The following is a 27,929-nucleotide window of genomic DNA, read 5'->3' as shown; positions in this document are numbered from 1 at the left end:
ACACAGAAAGGTCCATATTCTACACTCAAGTCCTGATCATTCCAGCTCTAAGATGTCTCCAAAGTCTGTCCTCCACGGCTCATCCATCCCTTAGGCCAGGCTGCGGTTACTGCCCTCCCCTACCCCCCCCCGTGGACTGCTATGCTAACTGCCCAAAGGCTTTCTGGATTCCCCTTTTATGCCGCATACACCATGTGCTTCAGACACCGTCCAGCATGTCCTTTCCTGGCTCACTGCCCAGCCAATGTCCATCTATCCATATTCTCAGTGCAGTCTGTTACAATGCCCAGCCTGTGCAGGGCTAAACTGTGTCTGCGCATACAGCAGGACCTGGTACGCCTCTGCTTGTTATGATACATCTGATAGGAGGGTGCACTGTCTCAACAGTAACCAGTCTCAGGAAGGTTTAGTCACTATTATATACGAAGGCCAGGCCATCCACAACTATTGTGTTTCAGCCATACTTTAACAGTCTCTGATTTCACTAAGATACACGTAAATAGGACCCCGGATCACCCACCTCTATTTTTAGAAGAGATGTGGTACAAAGAAGCAAGCACCACCCTCAAACGCCTTTATATAGGTTACGAATCAAGGTTAATGATCACCCGAAGCAGAGAGACTTCATCCACTGGCTGAGCGAACTGGGAATGACCTATTGTAAGCGCTCCATGAAATGACCACATAAAAATGGAACTAGCCTAACTGCTTCTGAAACATGAATAAGGAATTTTAGCTTTGCCCTCACCCACGCCCGAGCATCCCCTGTGTTCACTTGCATGTGTGGGTGGGCCAAGATCAGAGATGAGGTAGCAGCAAGCCACCCAAGTCTGCATGTCCCCAGCCAGACTTGGAGTGGGAAATGTGAGAGCTCCCAGGGCTGCCTGCAGCTCTGCCTGGGCTGGAGCGCATTGCCGGTTTGGAGGCCTCTTCAAATTCAACTTCCAAGGCCCCGGCCAAGTTCTCCTGGTGGTGTGTGTGCTCCTGCTGACATGTGTTCTCTCTGTTTGGCAAGCCGAGTGGTCAGAAGAATCTGGCTTTCCTTGCAGGGGGCTCCGACCACACATCGAGGCTCAACAGGGACAGAGAGGCTGCCACAGGCTACTGCTACCATCTTGCTCATTCTATAACCCAGGGCGCTGGAAAATAAATACCAAGGGCTAAACAGAAGACCGGGAACCAGTGCTCAGGAAGAAAATAGCGAAAGGCAAGCCAAATCCCTAAATCCTACCGCACACAGAGGTCTGAGTTGTTCTCCGGCCTAGAGTACTTACTGTCTACAGAATGTAGGCCCTAGGGAAGTTTCCCCACAGGTTCTTAAGGAAAGGAAGTCCAATACCCCTGTGATGAAGACAGGGAGCTGGTCCACATGTCATCTAATTCTCATGGTGACCTATGAGATGGGTGTCCTAGGTAGGGATGTGGAGCTTGCTTTTAAATAAAATAAATATCCTTGAACTAGAAATAGCAAGGATTTTTATAAGCACTTTAAGGCAAAAATACCCCCATTGCTATCTAGTTTACTGTATGTGCCATACTGTCTCTTTCCTTGGCTGGCTCCACCTCCTACTCACACAGAAATGTCAGTGGCCTGAGGTCAGGCACAGTGCCTCATCTGAATATTCCCAGAGCTGCCCTCTGGGTTGTTTTCAGAGTTCTGGGACACCAGCAGTTCTTTGTCACCTTCTACAAACTGCACCTCTGAGGCCCGCCACTCCCCCACTTCCTCATCTTTCACGTTCTAGAACTTGCTCTTCATTTCTAGAAATGATGCCCCCTAAGGGAAGCATTCTTAAGATCTTCATCCAGCGCCCTTGCATACCTCTGCAGAGCCTTCACTGCAGATGGGCATGAACGAGAGATGTTAGGACAACACAGCTAACCAGAAACGCACCTAGAATCATTTACCCTGGGCTCTTCTGCAGACTGATGGAGACAGCCACATAGTGTGACTATCCACAGCCGGGGGCAGGGACTCTATTGATCTGTCTGGATCTGGAGAGAATCAGGAAAGCACTGAGGTCAGAGTGTGCCTGGGCAGAGGCCCAGGGGACCCAGGTCTGGAACCAGTCCTTTCCCCCTTTAGCCCCGCGGACATATAGGTCTTATCACAGAAGAGAAGACAGTGATTCTGTCTACCTGGGTACAAAGCGTGCCCACCATGCCCTAGCTATCCCTGGCACTCTCCTCCATAAAGGGATCCTAGCCTACCTATGGTGGATGACCTTAAGTACCCATGATGCACTTGGTGTCAGATGCTTGCCACGCTGTGTCAGGCGACATAGGCTCTCAATCGGTAGCTGGCAATTAGGAGTAAGAATAACTATAATGGTCACCATATTATTTGTGAGGACAATCCTACTCCCTGCTGCTTCTGCAACCCCCAAACGTACTCACTCCCCTTTGCAAAGTTCATGGGACAGCCCTTGCTCCACTCTACCTAGCAGCTACAAACCAAGAAACCTCAAGTCCACAATACGGGGGCAGTGCGGAACTTCCACTAATTCTGTGACCACACAGAACAGCATGTTCCTTCCTCCCGACTCTGAACAGGGATACACAGCTGACCTCAACTTCAGACCAGAAACCCTTTTTGTGGTACCCAAGAGTGGCATCCTGGCCTCTCAGCCTCCCTCATTTCAGCTTCCCCTCAGTTCACCACCATAATCAAAGTCACACCCTTTGGCCTCCTAATGATGTGCAGGCCTCAGGGCTGAGCTCCAGCTTATGGCTTGCTGGCTGACACCTTCCCTTAACCAACGTGAGCTCTGCATTTTCTACTGAAATTACTTCCTGTCCCACCTCCTGGCTCCCAGGTCTTCCCTCATGTTGGGAAGCTACACTACCATTCAGTCTCTCAAGCTGGACATCAGGAGTTGTCTTTGATCACCCTGCTTCCCCTCACCTAATCATCCCACTACCTGACAGTAAAATGTGTCCAAATTCCAACTACCAACTTCTTTTCAGTGTCTTAGGACCTGATAAAAGTTTGGCCCAAAGAGGAACTCGGTATTTCCATACATGTGCCATACAAGGGCAAACTATAAAGCACACACCTGGCCCTAATACTCACCCTTGATAGCTCTGCACAGCCCCAAGAGCCAAGCCCAGGGGCCCTGCCTGGCACTGCAAGGCCCTGAATGAGTAGGGCTTTATCACAATGTTTCTAGCTGTTTATGTACTTACTTTTATTTCACATTTACTGGCATTTTTTTTCCTACTGTTACTCATAACTCTTGTTTCAAGAAATCAAGAATGACATCTGTTTGGCCACCCCACTGGACATCCCAACCCAGAGAACAGTCATCTGGGAAATCCTGGGGACTGAAGAAAATGAAGAGGTGGTTCTCCTACCACTTCTGCATCAGCTGCAAGCCATACTGCATACAAACACTTCCCCCATCTCCCACCAAGGAGGACTTCCAGCAGCGACCAAGCCTAGAGAAGTTAACAGGCTGCCTATGGCTGACTGCCTGGCCCAGGCTTCCATGGGAAATAATTCAAACATTTCACAGTGACATAGTGCCATGGCTGTCCACGTTGGCCAGATTTGTTTATGATGCTCATTCAGTTACTCTGTGTGCAGCCTACACACACCAAAAAACAAACACACATACCCACGCATACAGGCATATACATATACCTATCGGCACATAAATGCATGCACACATATACACACACAAATGCACACATGTACAACTCCATACACGCACACACGCACCCGTGCATAAGCACACAATCTGCTTGTTTTCACTGCTGATCCCTTTAGAAGTGAGCTGCAAGCATCACAGTTACTTCACATCTTGGTTCCTCAACATTTCCTAATCCAAAAATCCAAACCATCGCAGTGTTGACGGGATGCCATGAGTGGAAAATTCCAGACCACAAAACTTTGTTTTATGTACAAAATCATTAAAAATACTATGTAAAGGTACCCTCTGGCTATGTGAATATAGTTCATAGAAAACAGTTGATTTTAACAGACTTGGGTTTCATTTAGGTCATGTCTCATTATGTACAGGCAAATATTACAAAAACTCACCCTAAAACTCTAACTCTGGTGTTTTAAAGAATTTAGGGTAAGAGATATCCCAACTATGCATCCCCCATCTTAACACAATGCCATGGTTACCCCAGTCCAAACCCAACTTGAACATAGTAGTGTTACATAAGATACAGTCCATGTTCAAGGATCAATCACTAACAGTAAGATCTAGCCTTCACCACCCACTCCAAAGAGCCAGTCTAGGATTGTCACACCTCTGCATCGGGCTGTTTTGTCTCTTAGCCTCTTTAATCAAATCTATCTTTCTGTCTCTGCCTGTGTGTCTGTCTCTCTGTCTCTGTATTTCGTGTCTTTCAGGCTGGCTTCAAACCCGATACTTAGCTGAAGATGACCCTGAATTTCTAGTCTCCTGAGTGCTGGGACTATGGGTCTGTAGCACCATGTATGGTTTATGTAATGCTGGGGATAGAACCTGGGGCTTCATGCATGCTGGGCAGTAGCATTCTACTACATCCCCAGCTCTCCCAGTATTTTTTTAAACAGGCATGACACAGATAATCTAAAGTGGTATCTTGTCAAATATCTCACATTTTATATCTGTCTGTCTGTTTCTTGATGCCAAAGATTTTCTTGAGGGCAACCCCCTCCCCACCATGTGCACATACACATGTACAAAATCGGAACACTCAAAACTGCTCAAATTTGGCTTCTTGAAACCTGTATGTTAGGAGGTTTTATAGTTGCTACAAGAAAAAAAAAAAAAAAGAAAACTTATAAGCTGTAAACTCTAAAGAAAATAGAAAAAAGTAATAAAATAAAGCAATGCAAAACTCAGAGCACATAATAACTCTAAGCCATTGTTCCCAGGCGATGGAGAGCAGGGTTCAGGACCATCTAGCCCTAGAGTGCCCACCACCTGCACCTTCCAACACAGGTCACCTGATTCACTCTTGACACTATCGAGGCCCCTGGAGGAATCCAGATTTATGGCCCTTCAAGTAGCCCATGCTCCAAATGACAGAGGAGCGCCTTGCCAGAGGATCATCCTTTTTGTCTCTGGCAACCTGAGGAGTTAAGGACAGTGGAAATGCAGCCAGCTCCATTCCAGGCAGGACCCAGCCCATCTCCGCCCACACAGCACCCTCGTGCCCTGTGTGGGATTGAGGAAGGGTGTCCTAGGTACTCGGAAATACCCATGAAAACTCTGAGCACCTGCCTAACACCTTCCAGAATAACTGGAATGCTTTGAGTTCCATTGTGAGTGGCTTGCTTGGAATGCCAACCATTTACCTCAGGGGACCTGGCCAACTTCTGACCACAGGATCACCGAACGAGACAAAATAAACAGAAATCCCAGACTCTCAATGTCAAAACTACTCCTGTGCTCAATCTCCATTCTCAGATCATTTAATTCCACATCAAGCTGATCATTCTAAATTTAACACCCAAGTCTATGCCCCAAGCTCACTCCGAATGAAGCCTATCAGCCCAGGAGCATCCCACCTGCCCTGCCTTGGAGCAGAGCCCACTCTCCTGAAGTTGTTATGCGTTTGCTCTGGCCGTTCAAGAGTCCATTAAACTGGAATATGAACAACACCACAAATATTTTCCATGTTGTACAAGACATGCAAGGACTTGATCAAGCAAATGAACATGTCTGAACCGCCCAGCTTCTTCAAAGACTTAACTGGCTTTTGCATTCAATCAAGCAGAATGGGAAGGACTCACTTTTTGGGAAGCCAAGTACTCCATGCCTCTAGCCAGCTGGTAGGTGCAGGACACTAAGTCCTTGAAGGTCATCTGCTCCTCAGGAACTCGGTTAATATCATAGGAGTACTCCATGCCAGGTGGTCTCCGAGCTCGGAGGTATTCCCGGAGATTGCCTTTTGAGGCATATTCAACTATGACATAGAGTGGCCCTGTGACAGAGAAAAGAAGTTCCCTAAGGCAGTGAAGGCAGGAACAACCCTTGGGTGACTCAGCAAAGTTTTCTGTCATTTTCAACCCACTGTGGTTTTGTAGTGCTTGAAGATTGAACCCAGAACCCTGAACACACTTGGTAAGTGCTGGATAGGTAGTCTGTTACTTGGCAACAGAAAGGCATGGATAAAAAAAGACCTCCATTTCCAATCTTTCCAAAATGGTGATGATCAACATGATAACTTCCAAAGATTTAAAGAAATAAGACAGAGTTGTAGTAACTTCGGGCCAGTGCCCTTCAGTGCTTCTCAACCTTCCTGATGCCGCAACCCTTTAATTCAGTTCCTCATGGTGTGGTGACCCTCAACCACAAAACTGTTTTCGTAATTACTTCATAGCTATGATTTTGCTACTGCTATGAATTGTAATGCAAATATCTGATATGCAGGCTATCTGATATGTGACCCCCATGAAAGGGTCATTTGACTCCCAAAGGGGTCGCAACCCACAGATTCAGAACCACTGCTCTATGTCTTCCTGGGAAAACAACAACCGTCAGAAGCCTGGCCCTTCCATTTCCCTTGAGCCACTCGGTGCGTGTGTGTGTGTGTGTGTGTGTGTGTGTGTGTGTGTGTGTGTGCGTGTGTGTGTGTGTGTGTGTGTGTGTATGTGTGTGTATGCATACACATATACTGTAACGATATATGTATCGATATAAGTAAATACTAAGTTTGTAGGATGAAATAAAAGATGAGAATTTAGATGGCTCAAACAGCCAGAGCATGCTGTCGACTCCAGGGCTGGAAAGAATGGTCCCCAGGCCACATCCTGCCCAATACCAGTCTGAGTCATCATATTTTATTGTCCCACAGCCATGCCCATTCACATCTGTATCATAAAGGCTGTTTTTCCAATATGATGGTAGTGATGAGTATTTGTAACAAAGACCAAAGGTCTAAAATATCTACAGTTGCCCTTTGGAGAAGAAGGTTCCAATCCCCACACACCTTAAAGGAGCCGCACAAGCATTTTTCAAGTCTCCCAATTACTGTCAGGTTGATTTCTAAAGCGCCTGTCGGCACTCCTGAGAGCACCCAGGGAATCGCTCCCCCTGAGGGAGATTGCTCTTTCCTTCCACTTTCTCTCTGTAAAGCTATTCTTGAGAGCTCAGCCATCTGCTACCTACAGCAAGACAGGATTCCTCAGTCCCCATTTCAAGGGAAGAACTTCTCAAGCAAAACATACTGGTCTTATTTTAAGAAATCTCTCTTGGCCCCTCACACAACAAAAGCATCAGAAGAAAGCCTTTTCCAAAACAGCCCCCATGCCCAACTTCCCATGACCCCCAGGGGCAGCCACAGACCTGCTGTGCATCTGTGGCTGGTAACATTTTCCCAGGGGTAGAATAAAAGTGACTTTAAAAAAAAAAATGTGTGTATGTATGTGTGCATACATTTGTTTGTATTTGTATACGTGAGTACACAAGCAGGTACGTGTGCTTATCTGTGGCAGCCAGAGGACAGTCTTGTGTTTTAGACAGGGCCTCTCACTGACCAGAAACTCACCGAGAAGGCTAAGCTCGGGGGGCCAGTAAGTCCTGAAATCCACCTTTCTCCACCTCCCCAGTGCTAGGATCCCAAAAACTCAACTTAAATACGGATTTGACAGGTCCTCACGCTTGCAAGGCCAGCCCTCTGTTGACTGAGCTTTCTCTCCAGCCTCTACTTTTCTGTATTTTTTGAGACAGTCTTATTATCTACCCCAGGCTGGTGTCAACTTGTGACCCCCCGTTTCAGCCTCTTGGTGCTGGGATAGGTGTGCACTACATGTCTGATGGGAATATACGGTCGTGAGAAGCCCTAAGAGCAGAAACCCGACAGCACCGTTGTTTCTAGATGAAGTCTGCTGGCCAGCAGTGCGGTGTGTGAACAGAACACACCCCCTCCTCCTACTCACCATCCTGGGTGCAGGCGCCCAGGAGGTTGATGATGTTCTTATGTTTGCCAATCATCTTCATCATCTCCATCTCTGACACCAGATCAGAAAGGTCCTTCTCTGTGGCATCATCTAGGAACATGAGATAGGTGAATCATAGATCAGTTGGTTTCTCCCAACTCCCAGGCTGTCACACTCTTAACCATCAAACTCTTAGAACACCATGGAGCTGAATTTTAGAACCGGAAACATATTCCCATCTAATCAGTGAGGAGATAAAAGCTGAGGCACGGGAGTGTCATGCTCTTTCAAAGAGGTCACATGGTCAGAGCTGGGACCAAATCTACGCCCCCAACACTAAGGCCAAGTCTTTTACAGCAAAGTTCTTGATCGTGAACTAACCCCATCCTGTGATGTATCTAAGATACCTTCTAGAATACACCAAACTTCCTGATGCCCCCCAACAACTCCAAGAGCGATAGGGAGAAAACCATAGGAGGAACACTGGGAATCACTATAAAATTTGTTTTTACAGAGCAAAAATTCGAAACACAACCTTTAGCTTATTATAAGTTAGGCCCAGGAAGTAGGCCAGAAGTGCATCTGTAAATGTGTATGCATACAGAAATAGTCTGAGTGAGCAAAACGCCTTCTCAATAGCTCCCAATTACCACCCTAAAAGAGAAGTACAAGTCACATCTCACATGCATGGCAGAAGCCCAACACACACAGGCTCACAGCTTCTAATAAGCGCTAAGACCCTTTCCAGTGTGCCCTCCTTAAAGTTCATTCCTCAGCTGTCATTTTGTTCTGTGTAGTGCTAGGGCTCAAACCCAGTGCCATGTGCATGCCACTCAGGCAGTCTACCACTGAGCTAATTCAATACAGAAAAAAAAAATCTGAGCTAAAAGAAAAAGATAAGGGCTGAATCCAGCTTAAAAAATGAAATAGGGGCATGGATCTATCCTCACCTATGTGGAGAAGAGGGAAGGGAGGTGGGAAGAGAGCACTCAGTAGACACATAGTTGAGCATGCTGCCTTCCCTAGACTTTAGCCATACTCTGGTTGTCACAAAGAATCTGAGAAGGCTTTGGGGGTAATGTCCTTCCACCATGATTAAAAGGATAGTGGACAATTGTGCTTAAAGAAGAGGACCAACCCCTAAACCTTCCTTTTTACAACAGCCCCAGGGATCTCAAAACCAGGAGTCCTATAGAACACTGTATGATGCCTGGTCCTCCCTACCCCACAGTTCCAAGCAGGTACCAGGGGCTGGCTGCCTCTGCCCTGCTACCCAGATACTTGCTATCTTCTCTGTGGTATCAACCTCCACAGCAAGGACCATCCGAGTTCCCTGGGAATCTCAGGTCAATTGCTAAGAAGACAAAATGAATGAATGGTGTTCCAACCCTTTCTTGTTCTCAGCAGGGAGGGATGTGGTAAGCATCCTGCTAAAGAAAAAAAATGGCCTAACTCCTGAGTATGTGCAACATCTACACTTACAGGACAGACCTCTCTGCTGACAAGCTGGGGAAACACTGGGCACGAAATCTTTCTGAGATTCCCACAACAGGATATATAATGTGACCTTTCCTTTTAACTGTTCATATAAAAGAATACCATGCAAGGACAAGTTAACAGTAAAAAGTAATTCAAGTTCCTTGGGCATCAAGCTGGATTGGAAAGGTTGTATGCAAACATTCAGACTCCCACCAAAAAAAAAAAAAAAAGAAAAAAAAAGGACATTTACATATCCTGGGGTGATTGCTTACATATCCCTGAGATTCTGCATCAGCCCCAGTCCTTCCTCTTTTACTTCTAAGTGACTCTTGAGATCCACATTTTGGCAGACAGAATGTGGCTTTCTGTTTCCTGGCCCTCCTTCTACCCACTCCAATACCTACCTCTCCTTATTTGTATGTTAAAGTTTGGGTCCCGAATTTACCATATCAAACCATATCAACATTCCCACCCAAACCCCGAAACTTCCTAAGCCCATGAATAACCAGGAGAGGAGAATCAATCAGGACCTCTTATTAAGAGTCAGTCAGAATAACTGGGCCCAGCAAGCTTTCACTTGCTCCTAAACTGGCTTTTCTTTTCTAAGCACACAGAGCTCAAGGTAAATCCTCTGTCTCAGATGCTCATTTATCCTGAAACCCCTTCAACCACGAGGTCAAGTATGTGCTCTTTGACCCCACATCACTGCAGAGTTCACATGTCACAAAAGGAACACTCTTGATAAGGCCCTCCCTGCCCTCCCATCCACCTACTCACCTTTCAACATCTTCACTGCCACGGTGACGGCCTCCTTGGGTTTGTCTTTATCGATTCCCACTGCTTCAGCCATGACTACTTGCCCGAAGCAACCTTCCCCCAGGGGCTTGCCCAGCGTCAGCCTAAATGTGTAAATAGGGGATTAGCGCAGAGCGTCTGGCGGAGGGGCACAGGGGAGGGAAATTCCAGAACTAAATATAAAAATCTTCCAGCGGCATGCATATGGAACCAATGAGACTTTGATGCACACACGGGGTATTTTCTTAGTGACGTTTTTCCAGAACGTCAATTACTGTTGGAGCAGCTATTAAATTTCACGTTTGTGCTCTCCATTTATTTTCTTTTGCTTTGTGGAAGGTGTCCTTGCTAGCGAGGTGGTCAGCTTCCCTTGTGTGCCAACTGTGAGGAGCTTTTGGTCTTGAGCCAATTAAATATTTGTAATTTAAAATGGTGCAGAGGGAAAAAAATGCAAAAGGCTGCTCTTATTTTCTGTCCCCGGAAAAGTGGCAGCTTTCACATCACTACTACGCAATACCAGTAGATTTTATGGTTACACTGCTTGCCAAGTTACAGGATAGGACTCTTCAGCACATGGCAAAGAACCTGTAGTTTCTCATTGAAAGCAACCTCTAGAAAATGGGCAGGATATTTTTTTGACATAAGTTTAGAAATCCTTATCACTATCCAAAATAAACAAGGAAGAAAATAGATAGAAAAAGGCACAAATTACATTTTTAAGCATAAAGGTTCTCTGCATGTCAGATAATCAGCCTGCCACTGTTTCAGGTATTCATAGGGAAGTCTTTGGAAGACTTTTGAGTGGTTTTTATTTTTAGGGTTTTTTTTTAATATTTATTTTTAATAATGTGTGTGTTTCTGGGGAGGGGGTATGGACATGTGAGTGCAGGTACCCATGGAGCCCAGATACATCAGATCCCCCAGGTCTGGAGTTACAGGTCGGGGAGGTTTCTCATCACGGGTGCTGCAGACTAAACTCTGTTGCTTTATAAGACCAGTACCCACTCTTAACCATGGAGATCACTCTCCAGCTTTTTTTTTTTTTTAACATAAGCACAGTACAGACAAGTATTGAGCTGTTCTCAGTATACAGCATTTACAGTAAGTACACAATGTTTTCAAAAGCTAAAAAAAAAAAAGAAAGAAAGAAAATGAAGGGCTATGCTGAAGGCATCCCCTTTCAGTCCAGAAATAAAATTAAATTGAACATCTTGGCAGAAAATAAACATTTGCGTTGGAAAATGGTTAATTTATGTCCTATTGCCCCGTTACAAGCATAACAAACCTCTCTTTGTGTAATTTCTGCCTCCAATCTAATAAACTGCTTCTAAATAGCCTTCATTCATTGGAAATCTGCTCCACCTACATTTGTGCTAAACACCGCCTGGAAATGCACAGTGCTCAGATTTTCCACACTTAGGTACCCCTGAGTGGGAGCCGCTGGGCAACACAGACTCGCACTGTTGACTGGTGTCACAGGTGGCCAAAAATACAGACTTAACCTGAACGCTGCAAGTTTCTAACTTATGAGCACAACTCCCCAATTCAGTCTTGTATACATAGGAATGTGCACATGAACCCAGCTATTTATACAATCACACACAGCTAGGAGGCTGGCAGAGGTCGAGAGAAACATCTCTTCCTCTCTCAAAAGTCTGCAGGTAAAGAAACCATGCTTTGTGCTTTCTCTGGTACCTCACCAGTAACATGTCCAATAAACATTCCCTGAATGGATGAAGGAAGGCATGAATGGATGCTCTTTTCACTCTATTTCACAGTACACAAATAAGCTGGAAATGATTTCCATTGACATAAACTGTAGGCTACATAGACAGTAACTCAGCCCTGGATTAAGGTATATGTGAAAATCTCTAAATTGGGAACCAATGTGCCTGGAATTGTATGACTCAAAGACCCAAGTAAGGTCCAAGCCTCCTTCCCCTTCCAGTTAGAACTGGCCATCCAGTCTAGGGAAATCTTATCTTTGTGTTCCTGAATCTCTGTATATACATACACACACCCACACAGTGTGTGTGTGTGTGTGTGTGTGTGTGTGTGTGTGTGTGTGTGTGTGTGTGTTAAACAAAGCACTAACAGAATCTTAGGAAGACACTGCAAATGTCAAGATAGTGGGTTAGTTGTTTTTTAGCAAGCCGAGAGCTTACTCCTGTGTCTCTGATGCAGAAAGAGCCAATATTTCTACCTTCTGCTACTCTCAAGCTGTTTAGACTCCAATCCTACAAGAAGGAAGCCGCCAGCCCTCCAGGGAGCTTCACTCCCTGGAGCTAGGGTTGCTCTCTACCTGGAGGGGAGAGGCTGATAGGCTACCATCTGCTCCACCAGCTCTGTGAAACACACCATCTCACTCAAGTTTGCAGTTCAAAGGCCTCTGGTTACCAAGACACATGTGGAAATGAGAGTCTGACCACCGAGAATTGTGCTCAGTCCCAGGAGGTGCAGACCATGACCTCATTTTATAGGCAAGACATTCAGAAGAACTGAGTGAATCCCTCGGGTCTGCTCAGCCACGGACTGGCAGAACTGGAATTCAAATCCAGCCCAGGCCCAGGCCCAATTACATGGAGTTACTCAGGCTGGGCCGAGAGACAAACAGCTCCTAGGAATGCCCCATTCAAGCACGCGTGGCAACCTTGTGCCTCAGCACATAACTAGATACCTCCCTATCAACCAATAAGCAAAAGTATTGTAGAGCATAGAACTCAGGTATCAGGTGCCAGATTGGAAACTTTTCAGCCCAATATCACGCGAATAACTATTAAAAACAAAACAAAGCCGGGCAGTGGTGGCACATGCCTTTAATCCCAGCACTCAGGAAGCAGAGCCAGGTGGATCTCTGTGAGTTCGAGGCCAGCCTGGTCTACAGAGCAAGATCCAGGACAGGCACCAAAACTACACAGAGAAACCCTGTCTCGAAAAAATAAGTTAAAACAAACAAACAAACAAACAAACAAAAAAACCAGCAACAACAAAAAACCCAGATCCTTAAGGCAATATCTGGTAACCAGAAGTTGGAATGTCAGCTCTGTTTTAAAGACTGCATAACTCCATTTTTGTTCCACCTAACTAGGTCTGAATTGTCTAGAAACTTAAACAATGACAACCACATGCCATCTTGCTTGGTTAGTAGGCAGAACTTTGTAAAAAAAAAAATTTAATTCTTCTTTCCAGGAGTTGGTTATTCAGAAACACAATCTCACTCCTGTTGACAATGTCAGAGTAAGACCTTTGCAGCTAAAGGCCATGAAAAGAAAATGTCAATCCAATATTCCCATTTATAGCTAAGCGTTCACTGGGGCTATGCACAGAAGAAGTACTCACTTATCTCTGGGGAACTCCCATTTCGGATCCTCTGGCAACTCATACTCGGAGACCCCTGCTAGCATTGGGGTATCTGCCGTTGAGGACAGCCGAGTCGTTATCCTCACCAGCGGGGTGTTGGAGTTCATGGACGAGCTAGACTCAGCCGAAACCTGGATACAAAATGCAAAGAGGCAGATGTAATCCTGGCTCTACCTGAGGAGCCTGGAAGTGAGCTGGGACCCAGCCAGAGCATCAGTTCTTACAAAAAAAAGGGAAGGAACAAGGAAAAAAAAAAAGTGGACCAAAAGGAAAAGTCACAGGAAAGATCAGGTTTCCCCATAAAAATATTTATAGAAGTTTAATCATGGTATTTCTTCTTTTCATCTTAATTTTTAAAGACAGTCACTTAAGAATGTGCAGACAGACCCCACAGGCTTCATTACCATCTTTTTGCCTTTCCTTGTTCAGAGCCTTGGATGAAGAAGCTCTCTTAGTCCTGCTCAGGCCATGGACTGATGCTGTGCTCCTAAGAATTCACTAACATGCAGGCTGGGCTCAAGTACAGGGTGCTGGCCAGGCATGGACAAGGTCCTAAGTTCCATTTCCAGCACCATAAAATAAAAACAAATCCCAAACTGAATCAGCAGCAGGGATTCACAAATACCTAGCAGATGAGTTCTCTCACTTGCCTTTGCAAAAAGCAAAAGGGGGATCTCAAGGAAAGAGCTGTAGGGTATGCATGGGAAGGGCATTCTGGTAACTCAAAGGTCTTTCATTCAAGGAAACCCAAGGCCCAGGCATTGGGAGGTCATTCTTCATCTCCAGTCTTTCTGAAACTTGATGATGTCCAGACCATTTGGTGAAAATGGGCTGGCTCTTGTCACTTTAGCTCCAGTAAGCAGGGCAGTGAACCCATGAGACCAAGAGTTGAGGGAAAGACATCATCACTCAGAACCACACGGGAAGGACCCTCTCCCACCTGCAGCACACAGGCTTCACCAAGCTATTTTCTCATGTCCCTTGATTTGTAGCAGCCTATGTCAGACACAGTGTTTATCTCTTAAACACACGGTCTCTCCTTGGCGGATGCCTGAGGAAGAAAATTTCCTCAGAGCCCACGTGAAGACTGTGCCTGGGTTTGACCACACAGCCTTGGTCTGACTGTGGGCAGCTGGGTACTGCTTTATTCTGGACCTCGACTGAGGCTTTGGCCGAAGACACATGGAATGTTAAGGTTAGACAGGAACCACCCAGGTATCATACCAAGCCATCCTGGCTTCCATCCCCTCATGGCAGATGATCCCCAGCTGAGCAGACAAACATCTCCTCAATCCAGCTGGCACAGATGAAGCCAAAGGAGCCTTCCCGGGTGGATCCTAGACTCTCGTCAGGGGACCCAGGACTTAGGTTCTTCCCAGGACTGTCTCATTTGGCACACCTTTCTGCTCTTTGTAAACCCCAACCACCCTTAACGGAAGTGAGAAAAGGTGCCTGAGGTATTAAAGTCAATGATGTTCAAGGTTATCCTTAGCCACATAGGATCTCTGGGCTTGAACTATCTCAGAAAAAAAAAAAAAGAAATATTAAAATCAGGGAGTGAGCTTTGATGTGAAATCCTATTATCATTTAAAATAAACATGGGAACATTTCTGAACCTTCTGAAGTTGTCTTTGGGGAAGAGGAAAGGTGACTTTTTTTAATGAAAAAATTCATCTATGTGTGTTTGCATGCCTATCTGTGTGGAGGTCGGAGGACAATTTCTGAGAGTCAGTTCTCTCTCTCTACCACATGGGTTCCAGGAATCGAACTCAGATCATCAGGCTTGGCAGCAGGCGCCTTTGCCCGTCCAGTCATCTCACCAACCCCCAAGGAGAAGCTATATCTAAATTTTACTATGCGAACAGGGCCTTTACTCATCGTGGCACAACAAAAATTGATTTTCTTTTTTAAAAGAAGGAACCAAAGGACCGATAATTTTGTAATAGAGAGCCACACCCTCAAGGGTCCCAGTCTCAGAGGCAAATGCAGAAGCAAGCAGGGAAAGACAGCTAGGAAACATGTGAGTTCCTCTAGAATCCACCCCCTTGCTCCCTCCTAAAGCCACCAGAGTAGGAGCCACTAAGAACCCCACCCAGAGCAAAACAGGGGATGTCTCCAAAGCCCCTTCACACTCTGCGTGGCATCCAGCCTGCGGTGGTGAGCGGTCCTCATCTGCAGGCTGCACCAGAAACCAGGAGCTTTCTGACAACGTCACGATGTCCACTTTCCACTGGCCACAAAAATACCATGAGCTTCATCCACAGGAAAGGGACTCAGAAGATTCTGGAATGGGGTTGGCCCACAGGGCTTCTCTGGAACCACCTACCTGACTAATTCTGAATCGGGGCCACAGGTTATGCTTGTAAAAAGTGTGTGATTAGCCGGGCGGTGGTGGCGCACGCCTTTAATCCCAGCACTCGGGAGGCAGAGCCAGGCGGATCTCTGTGAGTTCGAGGCCAGCCTGGGCTACCAAGTGAGTTCCAGGAAAAGGCACAAAGCTACACAGAGAAACCCTGTCTCGAAAAACCAAAAAAAAAAAAAAAAAAAAAAAAGTGTGTGATTATTCATTCATTCATTCATTCATTCATTTGTAAGATCTTTCTGGTAGTCCTTCCACACAAACAGGCAAAAAAATTATCACTTACTATAGTAGAAATTCACACCAGAGGAGCGGAGGCAGGAAGTCACAGCCAAATTACTAAACGTCAGCTCAGTAATGAGACAGGCCCTAGAGAGCAAAGAGTCAGCAGAGGCTGCATGTAGCCGGGACACTCTTTACAGGGCCATCAGATCAGCTTGGCCCTGCATCATCGACCCTAAAGTTGCAGAACTAAACTGTCAGGACCCACGGTGTGCTAGGACCAGTGTGGAGGGGACACTAATTGGGAAATCTCAGGAGACCATGGTGCTGAATGATGCTCATGTTTAGCAGCTAGCGGCACATCCCAGCTGTGGCTTGTCCCTGAGAGTCAGTGCTCACCCAGGGGAGGCTTGCAGGATGGGATGAGACCACAGGCATTTTCTGGAAGGCTACCTAAAGCTAGCAGTGGTCACCTTCAGGGAGAAAGATCAAGAATTGGGAGCAGAGTAGGAAACAGGTCTTATTCCAGCACTTTCTATATCATTTAGATTTTATTACCATGGTCTCATGTTTCTTTCATGTTTTAGTAGAAGTTCTTTAACTAAAATATCATTTGGAATAAAACAAGCATGAACTAAGAGAAAAAGGAAGGCCCAGGTTTGAAATACACAGATTTCAGGTAGAAAACAGCAAGATCCTTATCTTCACCCCTCTCTTGAGCCACCAGGCTGTTTTATATGTTTCCATATTCTTCAATGTATGTACCCAGGGACCATCCAAGGCCAAGCTCCCCTGGGTCTGGTGGGCTACATCCTGGTCAACGGCACTGTGTGCTCAAGATCAGATTCCCGGGTCTATAATTCACACTACCTGTGCGTCTCAGGAGGTCTCAGTCCCAGCTCACAGAATGAAAACAGAAGAAGCTAAATGCCTGCTGCTGAGCTGGGCCAGCCATAGCTCATCAGAGTGCTTTGTTGTGTGGGGTTGTTCTGATGTTAGACAGGATACACTTTAATTGCAGGTCTGACTTACAAGATGGGCCCCTCAGCTGCCAGCCAGGATGGCCTGGGGCTCCAGTAAGCAAGACATCTAAAACAATGTAGGAGTTAGGGGACAGTCCTAGGGCAGAGGTAGGAAAGCTGTGGGGTAACACAATCCTGCTGGTGAATATGACTTAGGGGCTACCTCAAATCAGAGAGATGTCCCATTGGGTCTGACACTAACTGCTCTGTGGAGAACCTCTGACCCCCCAGGAATGAATACCATAGCCCTGCGACACGTTTCCCATACACCTACACACCTTGCAATAATGCATCTCCACAAAGGTTCAATGTGGACCTTTTTCAAAATGGAAAACAGAGGGGGAAAAAAAAAACTGAGAATAACATGGAGAAAACCTTGACAGTCTTTGCTGTAGCCATTGCTATTAAAATATAAAACTGTGTTTACTTGTGGGAATTGTGTTCAGTATAAAGTGCAGATTCAGATTCAGTGTACAAGTCTGGGAAATACCTTTGTAAAAAAAACACACCGAGAGAGAAAGGGTAAGAAAATACCCAAAGTATCTGAACATACAGAATCTGCTCTCCCTGTCTACAGAGGGATATCTTAATTTTTCCTCCATGTATTTTACTATACTTTTAAGATCCCCTCTGGGACTGTAAAGCATGACTGGCTTTCTCTTCACTCCCCTTTCCTCAGAAACTCAACCTGTCTGCAGGGCTTGGCAACATCTCTGGCAGGGGTTCCCCCAGGATCCCTGTGTTTCAGGGCTCCTTCCTCTGAATCGTGGCCCCACCGCCCACCTTGGAAGACATTCATTTCCTCAGAACCGACACATTACTGATTTTATTTCTTTTCTTTCTTCTTTAATTATAACTTCCCTCCTCAGATATTCTTCAATCCTTAATCTAGAAACTTCAATTTTGGAGTTTCCCTTTCAACACACTTAAAAATATTCCCACTGTTAGAAGTCACTTACAAACAATAAATGCTAACACTCTAGTAAACCATTTCCCCACCCACCCAAATCTTGGCAGGCGGTTTTTTAAAAGCCATGCACTCTTCACAGTCTCCAATTCGGCTGCCTTACATGGCGGGATCTCCTTACCACGTGCCATAAATCAAGCTTTTAACTAAATGTGCTTTTCATATATTTCCATAGCACATATGGGAGATTAAGGGAGGAAGTGGGTTTTCTCCCCATTTCTTTTTAAAGGGCCACCAAGAAATAGCGGTATCTCTTTATTCTGAATTAAGTTGAACATCCAGAGGAGACCTCACAGATAACAGAGCAGGCAGAATCGAAGATGTGGTGGTGAGGGATGAGTCCTGTTTATTGACACATACCCTTGGACCACAGCAGACTTGAGACACCCTCCAACTTCCACGCAGTGGATGGAGCCTTCCACATCAGAACAGAAGCCCAGGCTGTACATACCTCTGCCACAAGTCTAGCTCCACACATCTCTATGGCCAAGCAGAAGGCAAGCCCCACACCAAGCTTCAGGGGACCTTTAGGGGTGGATTCTTTTCTCCTTCCATAACAAAAGCTGTGTTATCACTCAAGCTTCCCCTTAAACAGCCCCTACCACCTGCAGATGCTTGAATGGCCTGTCACGAAAATAAAAGCACCTAGCCCAGGAATTCTGATCAGACTTACACCTCATCAGCAAAAGACCAGGGTAGATCAGTGTCAAAGAAGCATGTCTTTCAGAGGCTGAGAGAAAAGACAGGTTGAACCGAGGGACAAGGAAGGTGAGAGGTCCCCACGAAAGGGCAGGCTCCACTTGGGTCATCTACAACTATCCAGGTGCACAAATGTTTTCTAGAACTAGTATACTGCAGCACTGGATTGACTCCATCACGAAGGAGATTCCAGATCATGGTGTTGAGCTGTTAAGCAGTGATCGAGTCAGAACTTACTTTCGCTGAGTTTGGTATACTCCAAGACTATGAATACATCACCTTGAGAACAGCTCTGGAATCAAGCGTCCCTCCATCCCACCCCTAATAACCATATGCCACAAAGACATTATGAAATTGTTCTCTGGTTTTCTCAGCTACCCATGTCAGTGGTTGAGGCAGAGGACAGACTCACTACAGTCCCTTGTGAGACTGGGACATGGGTAGGTTATGGATTCGTCTGGACATGGCCAATCAACAGATAGCTGAATCTCCATCTTGCCGTACGAAAGCTTCTGGCTTCAGAGGAAGAGCTGACACCCTGGGAAAGGTGAGTCAGGCTTCCTCTGACCCTCTGTGTGCCCATGCTCTCCCTGACAGGGATTTGTGGAAATAACAAGGCAAATCGCTCCCCTTGGACTCAGGGGTACACAAAGACCATTTCTCATTGGCCACTGATGGTCCAATTGACTCACAAGGTGCTTCTCTGGGTTGGCTACTGCCATTTAACACACTAAAGTTGTGGTGATATTGTGTCCTACAATACATTGTGCACCCTAATAAACTTATCTGGGGTCAGAGAACAGAACAGCCTAGATAGACATAGAGACCAGAAAATGGTGGCACACATGCCTTTAATCCTATCACTTGGGAGGCAGAGATCCAACCAGATCTCTGTGAGTTCAGAGCCACACTGGAAACAGTCAGGCATGATGACACACACCTTTAATCCCAGGAAGTGATGGCAGGAGGCAGAAAGGTATATAAGGGGTGAAGACCAGGAACTAGAGGCTTTTTAAGCTTTTAGGCCTTTATCAGCAAGTTCAGCTGAGATCCATTCAGATGAGGACTCAGAGGCTTCCAGTTTGAGGAAACAGGATCGACTGAGAAGTTGGTGAAGTGAGGTTGGCTGTGGCTTGTTCTGCTTCTCTGATCTTTTAGCATTCACCCTAATACCTAGCTCCTGAGTTTTTTTTTATTAATAAGACTGTTTAAGATTGGTGTTACACTAAGTACCAAGAAGTAGAGGGGAGCAAGTAGGTACCTCCTACAAAGTGTCCAGTGCTGACCTTGGAAGGGAGGGATGAATCCTCGTTAACAGGCAGATCCCACAGGCTACTACTAGCTTGTAAACTTGCTTTTCTTTCTCCAAGCATCAAAGTTCATAAAAAGCCTCCCAAAATTAATGTTTACTAGAAAAAGGCTATAAAGACTTTATTTGATACTGAAAACAAATAAAAAACCTACCTTTTTGCTTCAGAAAAATAACATAAAATAAAATATCTGCTTTAAACAAGGTCAGGGCAGGGAAGTAAACATCAAGGAGGAGGAAGAAGGACTGAGAGGGAGATGGTTCAGTGGGTAAAATCCTTCCTTGACCTGAGAGCAATCTCCAGAACCTACATTACCAAAAACAAAAACAAAAACACCAAAAAAGCCAGGCACGGTAGCTGACACTTGGAATCCCAACACAGAGGAGGGCGGGCCAGCCCCGGGGCTCACAGGCCAGACAGTCTAGCCTACTCGGCTAGTTCCAGGCCAGTGAGTGAGAAACTTCACATGGAGAAAACCAAAAGGGGTTGGGAGTGGACCACGCCTGAGGTTATCACTTTGCCTCAGCACACATCTGTACACACCTACACACCTGCCTGCACAAATGCACACACACGGAAGAAACAACGTGAATAAACACACCAACTTCTCTTGTTCTTAAACAAAGACAAGGATGAAATGAGTGAAGAGAGGCTGTGAACCTCCGTGCTGTGAAGGTCAGGAATCAGGGCCAGGAGGATCAAACGTGGACTCTAGCTGCATCATATAGGAGCTCAGGCCAACAGGAACCGAAGCCTAGTCTCTGAATGCCTGGGAGCAGCCGTCCTCCAGACATCTGATTACAGGCTCATCTGTCGCCAGGTAAAGGCATGCTTGGCATCCCTGTGGAATTCACTCTGTCATTAGCCTATCTTCGGGCCTTTGTGGGACTTTTCCCTCCAGCCACAGCCCAATACCCTCTTTATCCAGGTACAAGATAAGCATCTCCTCCTCCACTCAGTGGGCTGTGCTTTGGGAAGTCCTTTGGGAAGAGCAGTACCACACTCTAGGAATCGCTGGGGTACATCAACACCTCTTCAACCCATTTATCTCTCAGAGACTTACTTATCCAGAGGGCCTGGTATTCACACACTTTCCTTATACAATGTGACCCTGCTGGAACATTTCAAAAGGATGTCGAAGTCAATGGCCAATGGGCAGGCTTTATCTGACATGAAATGGGTTCAATTTATTTTCTTTTGGTGATGCTGGGGATTGGACGTGCTAGGCAAACGCTCTACCACTGAGCTACAACCCCAGCCCAAGAATCCTAATTTAGGCCTGTGCAGTAAAATACGTGCCCGGTTTAGGCTGTGCATTTACTAGCTGACAATGAATAAAAGAAAAGGGGAGGGAAATGAGAAGAAACCCAAACTTTCCCCTTGGCTACACAGGGAATGTGAGAAAAACTGAGAGCTTAGGTGGAGATGAAGAAAGTCAGCCGGCCAGAGAGAGAGGAGAACATGATGAACCCGGGTGTCAAAGGGAACTCAAGAGCATCTGTCTTCTTCATGTGAAGCAAAAGGAAGAACATGGCAGCAGATGTGCAATTTTTTCTGTAAGAGATGATGGAGCCAACAAGTTGGCTCATCTGGTAAGAGTGCTCAACACCAAGAGCCCTACCTCTTTGATTCCTTGGAACTCATGATGGAGGAAGGCCCTGGCTCCCATGGAAGTTGTCCTCTGGCTACCGTAGACATGCTATGCCATATGCCTGCCCCCATGCACACACACACACACACACACACACACACACACACACACACACACTACACAAACAAAACAATGTGGGAAGAGTTTTCTTTAAAAGTGATGAGGCCGGAGAGATAGCTCAGTGATTAAGAGCACTTGCTGCTCTTGCAGAGGACCCAAGTTCAGTTCCCAGCACCCACAGCAGACAACTTACAACTACCTGTAACTCCAGCTGCTAGGGATACAATGCCCTCTTCTGGCTTCCCAAGAGCTCCTGTACACATGTGTAAATATACATACACATAAAGATGGATTTTTTTTTCAAAAGATGAAATAATTTTGGGCCAATGGCCTAGCTACATCAAGTTACAGAGTTCACTTGTTTCCCTATGACAAAAACAAATAATAGAGATGGGGACATCACTCCCTTTACTTAAACTCCCTATGCCAGAGTTCCAGTGTGGAAGATGAATGGTCCAGGGGTAAGAGATGAAGAGAGGCTACGAAAGGGTGGTATTCAGCCTAAAGCCTTAGCAGTACCTGGCCAGGTAACATCTTACGATCGGACTCTCCTAGCAACTCACTGGGCAAAGAATTAACTTCAGCCCCATCTTGCTTCTCTAGTCCCACAAATGACAGTAGTGCCACTCAAAGTTGTAATAGCATTCTCAGGGGCCAGAAGGAACCCACCGGACCTCTTTGATCCCCACACTCAACACAGTTGGTCCTCTGCTATATCCGACATATGCTCCAGATTCTATCCCAAGCCTCTGCAAGAAAACACCTTGAGAGGAACAAGGCCCCAAGGACCTGCTCAGCCTGTAGTGTGAAGCAGGGTTGAGAACAGCCAGGCCTGTGTCCAAGCCACGACTGGCCAGCCAGTTCCCAGTCTCTCCCAGAACCTGTCCACAGAAAGGACTTTACTAGCCAAAGGCCTAGGAAAGACAGAGTTGGGTCAAACACAGAGACTCTTAAGGTGTCACGCAGCATCACCCGAGGAAGAGTTCAAAACACAGGCTTCCAGATCCATTCAAGATCTACTGAATAGGAATCTCTGAGGCTGAGATGAATGAATATACAATTTGAACACATACCTCCAGGTTCTACTAAGATGCACAGTGGAACCCAGCCAGTGATGGCCATTTCAGCTTCTACTTAAAAACTAACGGCAGTCTTATCAGAATCAAGTTCCAAATCCTTTGCTAAAGATTTGCATCCACACATCCCTGGACCATAGTCCCCAGGAACAAGCAGAGAAGAATTCAAATACTTCCTTTCCCATTTGCTTTTGAATGAACAGCACAGAGAAGGTTCTATCTTGCCTCATGGAACTAGAACTAGCCATCAAAAACCAAGCCCCAGGTTAAAAGTAACCTTCTCCCTGTCTCATGAAACAGTCACCTTGTCTGGGGGCTGGAGAAGTGGCTCAGAGGTTAACGAGTGCTTGCTGCTCTTCTAGAGGACCAGAGTTCAACTCCCACCACCCATGTCAGGAAGCCTCCAACTGCCCATAACTCTAGCACTAGGTGATCTGACCTCCACAGGCACCTGAATACATGTGCTTATAACACACACACACACACACACACACACACGCACACACGCACACACGCACACACGCACACACGCACACACGCACACACGCACACACGCACACACACACACACACACACACACGCACACACGCACACACATACATAAAATCATCTTATCACTGAATCCCTAGCCACACCTATAACTTATAGGCAATAGTATAGGCATACAATGTTATTCTAAAACCCAGACAGATTCAGCCAAAACCCAGTTTAGAAGAAATCGCAGACCATTCTCATGCAAGCAGTAGTTCAGTTATACCTCCAGACTGTATGTTTCTTTCTGATCTCTACTTGAAACAAAAAAGCAAACTAGAGTCTCTTTCCAATTCATCATGAAAGCTCCATCTGAATTTCCAAGCCTGTCTCATACAGGAGCAACGTATCCCAGACACAAATACCTATTCTTCCAACAGACTCCTGTCCTTAAATATTACCACCAACCCAGAGAGCACTGCCTCCAGAGTAACTGCCCATCCCCCTGAGTAGCTCTGATTTGCACACTGCTGTCTTTCCTTCCTTTAAAATTAGACCCCATCCACCCCCATCCCCCACCCCCAGCAGCACGGTGGCTTGAGACTCTAAGTTCCAAACACTGATTGATCTTCTGCACAGTGGCAGGTTAAACCTGCATGCTGAAGCTCACACAAGTTAGAGGGGGATATCAAGGCAGAGGGAAAGATCTAAGAGCTGGCTGGGTGATAAAGGGGAATAAGTTTCTTCAAACTCTTTATCTACTTTCTGTTACCTGTCTCCGCAGGGGGATGCGCTTGGTCAGCTTGTGCACAGCTGGCTGGCTGCTGAAGTCCGGCTTCTTGGTCGTGGTCTTCATTCGGCACAAGATGACTGTCACCACCATGCAGGCAATTAAGAAGACCCCTATGCAGTAAATAGCTATTTCCAGGTAATCTGGGGAAGCTGTGATCTCCTTTTCTCTAACAGGCGCTAGATTGCAGATCATAGGAGAGGAACAAATAAGCAGGCCACAGAGTTAGGATACCAGAGGGATGCATCACAGTGTACGTATCTCAAGGAACCATTCTGGCAACGAGTGCTTCCCCATCAATAAGTCAATGCAGAAGGATACCCAGAGGCAGAACAGCTATGTGCTTCCTGCCTGGGCCCAACAAATAGCCAAGGGCTCCTCAGTTGATCACTGCAGCCCAGGCAGCCACCTTCTCTAGCCTCAAAGGGCATCTGCCACCAGTGAGTAGCTGATCCTAAATTGTAGTGGGAGACTACAAAGCCACATTCCACTAGGCCCCTGGACAGAGCAGGACACCCAGTACACCCACCACAGGAAAGTGTGGTGAAGATGTCGCTAAACATAAATAAATCTGACTGAGAATTGTTAAAAAAAAAAAAAAAAAGGAGCACGTCCACTTTTGCTTCTAAGGAAACAGGGACAATGCTTTGCTGTTACTAAGGGTGGCACTTCAAGGGAAGGCTCAACAGAGCCCTAGGGGACCACAGCTCCACACGGAGTTCACAATTATCTAGTAGGCTGGCCCAAAAAGTTTTTGTGAGTACCTTCATACAATCCAGAATATTATTCAGTTAAACAAACAAATGTATCAACCATGAGATAGTCACATATAATATATATATAAAATACCTAACAACCACTAAAATGTTGGTATATCCAGTTATATTAACTTGTTACTGAGCCTTTAAAAAAGATGGTACTGCATGTGAATAGAGATGGTTTTGATTTAGCACGTTCTTCTGTCAACTCTATTGGTCCCTCCTTGGTTCTGAAACGATCACTCTACAAGCAGTGTATTCCCAAACATTATTGTCCTCAAGCTGCATTTCCTTAAGGGGGTAGTGTTGTCAGGCAAATTGGTTAAGAAGTGCCAGTCGGGCACTCACAGAGCACAGCATTGTAAGTACAAGCAAGCTCAACAGGAGAGGCATCTCTGTTTCAAGAATAAATACTCACAGAGCAGATTCATAACCAAAGGGGAAGATGGGTGCAATAGTTATTCTTTTAAAGCTCATACATTTTAATCAGAAAAACAAATATTTGCAAAGACAATCAAAACTCTCAGCAGCACAGCACAAAAACAAAACGATCAATTTATTTTCACGAGCTATAAAACAAGCATGCAGTAGGCATGGTACTCTAGAAACAAGGCATTAATAACTGGAGTAGACGAGCATCATGAGCTGCAGTACACGGTCTATGCAGTTTTCCAAAGGAAATGCGAGGCAATGCATGAGAGAAGGCAGCATTTATCGAGAAAGTTGGACCAGAACAGAGGCATTGGTTAGAGACGTAGAGAGCAGTGGGCCTCGCTGATGTGTATTTCTCTAGAAGGCAGAAATAACATCAAGCCCGAGATGGCATACACATGCTCTGCAGTAAAAGCGAACTGAAGTCCACCCTGTTAAGGCATGCAGCAAGCCACCCGATTCCCAAGGTAACACACTGCTTCTGCACACCTACATCCAGAGGTGCTTCTCGGGCACCCCGAGAGAAATCTCTGTACTCAATTGAGATGTAAGCAAGATGGACTGAGAGGCATCAAACCACACAAGGGATTTCAGCAAAGTGGAATTTGCAATGGGAAAAAAAAAATTACTTTGAATTTTACCAAATAATTTGACTTCCTTCTTAGGAGCAGAGGGGTGGGCTCACTGAGTCATCAGCTCAATGATTCACTAAAATTTCAAGATCCCTTTGGGGTTTATAGGTGAAATTTTACTCGACATACAAGCATGGGATCTCCTTTAATGTGAATATCTAAGGCAGTTTCTTCTCCCTGGGGGAGTCATTTTGAACATTTTTCTTTGCACCTTTATGCAATGGATAAAAGGGACTATTTCTAAGAACAGAAGCTGTGTTAATTTTATAGCAATCAACCAAGAAAAGAGAAAAACCCACGGAGAGGAAGAGCAGTATGTACCTGGCAGAACTGTCAACCATGCAGAGTGAAAGGATATCCCAATAGAGTTACCCGCCAAGCACGTGTATTCCCCAGCATCCTCAAGAGTTACATTCCGAATATAGAGAACCTCAATCTCTTTGTCCGTGGTGTTAACACCGGCGGCCTAGAAAACAAAGGAAGCAAGAAAAGGGCTAGACAGAGGAATGATTGTGGAGGGGGCCTTGGAACCAAGAGGCCTCGTAGCAGCGGCTCCAGGGGGTGCCGGCCATCAGGAGATTCCGACTGCAGCCCATCCACAAAGCCCACAACCGAGAGAGACATTGAGAGACACTGGCCAGCTCACCTCTGCAGGCCCGTCACCACACCGGCGTCACCACCTAGACATGCATGCAGTTGAACACATGGAGAAATGAGCCCACAGAGTTCTCTCTGACTTTGTTTTCATTTGGATTTAGGGGTGGGTTTTCAAAAAGTTTGTTGCCCAGAGGGCTACTCTGGGTTCTGGTCCTGTTGGATGCAAACTCCCATTGTGAGAAAAAGGGGAGGTTCTTCTGTGTGGTGGAACAAAACATGGAAGATGAAGCTGTGAGGTAGTCGGCTCACACATCCATTGGGCCCCATGGGAACCAAGGAGGTTATCTTGGTTACCAGATTTGGTTAATTTCTCTCAGGCTAAAATCATCTTGTCTTAAAAAAAACAAAAAACAAAAAACAAAAAAAAAAAAAACTGGATTTTTTTTTGTGGTTTACTTTTTTAATATGAATGTCTGAATGTGACTAATGATAAGTGAAAACTTAACCTTCTACCTTCAATATCATCTAGTCACACATTCACTAGAAGATAGATAACCAGCCTCCAGTTTCAGATAGGCTTGGGTATGGGATCAAAACAAACAAACAAAAACAAACAAGTTTTTGTTTGTTCGGCAAATCCTAGCATTTCTCTCCACAACCAGTATAAAAAGCAACGTGAGCCCTGCCTAATAATCGGATACTGCAGACTCAACAGGCGTGCAAACTCCAGGTTCACATGCTACTCAGACTCAGTGAGCACGAGAAGTGTGCAGTCCAAACACGACAGACCAGAAAGAAGGGCTTGAAACCAGGGCGGGAGGCGGGGAATGGATAATCTTCAAGCACTTTGAACACTGTGGGCATTTTTCCATGGCCGCTGGCATGATGCCAGCTGCACCACCAAAGAAAGATCATTATAAATATACCAAGGCCATAAGAGTTATTCTAGAAGCTGCCTGCTGCCTCCCAAAGCACCGAGTCTTTTCAACTTCTATATCCAGTTTTCTTTAAAAATAAAAATAATAAAATAAAACAAAACAAAAAAAACCACAAACACAAAAACATTGTTACCTTGCTGTTTGGGCAGGACAGTGAGCCAGGCAGACTGGTTGGCCTGCCCTATATAATTGGAGACCTTACATATATACTCCCCAGCATCCATCTCCGTCACATTGAACAGAGCCAGCACTTCTGCATTGGAGCTATTTATCCCCGAGTGCTAGAACAGACATAGGAAAACAATATAACGGCCAACCAGGAAGGACTCGGTGCTGCCTATGGTCCCACCACCAACACACCACAAGAAAACAATCTCCATTAATCACTTCTAAAGGGCTGTGGGAGGGGGGAGAACAAAAGTCGTGGAG

At 45.7% G+C, this 27,929-nt stretch overlaps 1 protein-coding gene across 8 annotated transcripts in view; it reads right to left on the bottom strand.

Annotated features, from left to right (window-relative positions):
- Fgfr2 (fibroblast growth factor receptor 2) overlaps window positions 1-27,929 on the bottom strand; it is a 105,694-nt gene that overhangs the window by 11,482 nt on the left and 66,283 nt on the right. For 4 of the 8 annotated variants that reach the window (XM_059265816.1, XM_059265840.1, XM_059265860.1 and 1 more), the window contains 6 exons: window positions 27,634-27,781; window positions 24,126-24,322; window positions 13,496-13,647; window positions 10,139-10,260; window positions 7,883-7,993; window positions 5,735-5,925 (listed from right to left, as the gene is read on the bottom strand). In XM_059265816.1, coding sequence (XP_059121799.1) covers window positions 5,735-5,925; window positions 7,883-7,993; window positions 10,139-10,260; window positions 13,496-13,647; window positions 24,126-24,322; window positions 27,634-27,781 — 921 coding nt within the window. Of the gene's footprint in view, window positions 1-5,734; window positions 5,926-7,882; window positions 7,994-10,138; window positions 10,261-13,495; window positions 13,648-24,125; window positions 24,323-26,286; window positions 26,432-27,633; window positions 27,782-27,929 lie in introns of all 8 variants that reach the window. The other 4 variants (XM_059265825.1, XM_059265850.1, XM_059265867.1 and 1 more) reach the window with 1 other exon arrangement.

Source organism: Peromyscus eremicus, chromosome 1 (assembly GCF_949786415.1).
Source record: "Peromyscus eremicus chromosome 1, PerEre_H2_v1, whole genome shotgun sequence".
NCBI lineage: Eukaryota > Metazoa > Chordata > Mammalia > Rodentia > Cricetidae > Peromyscus > Peromyscus eremicus.
Note: the sequence above shows the minus strand (reverse complement) of the source record. Positions and strands in the feature narration are given on the sequence as shown.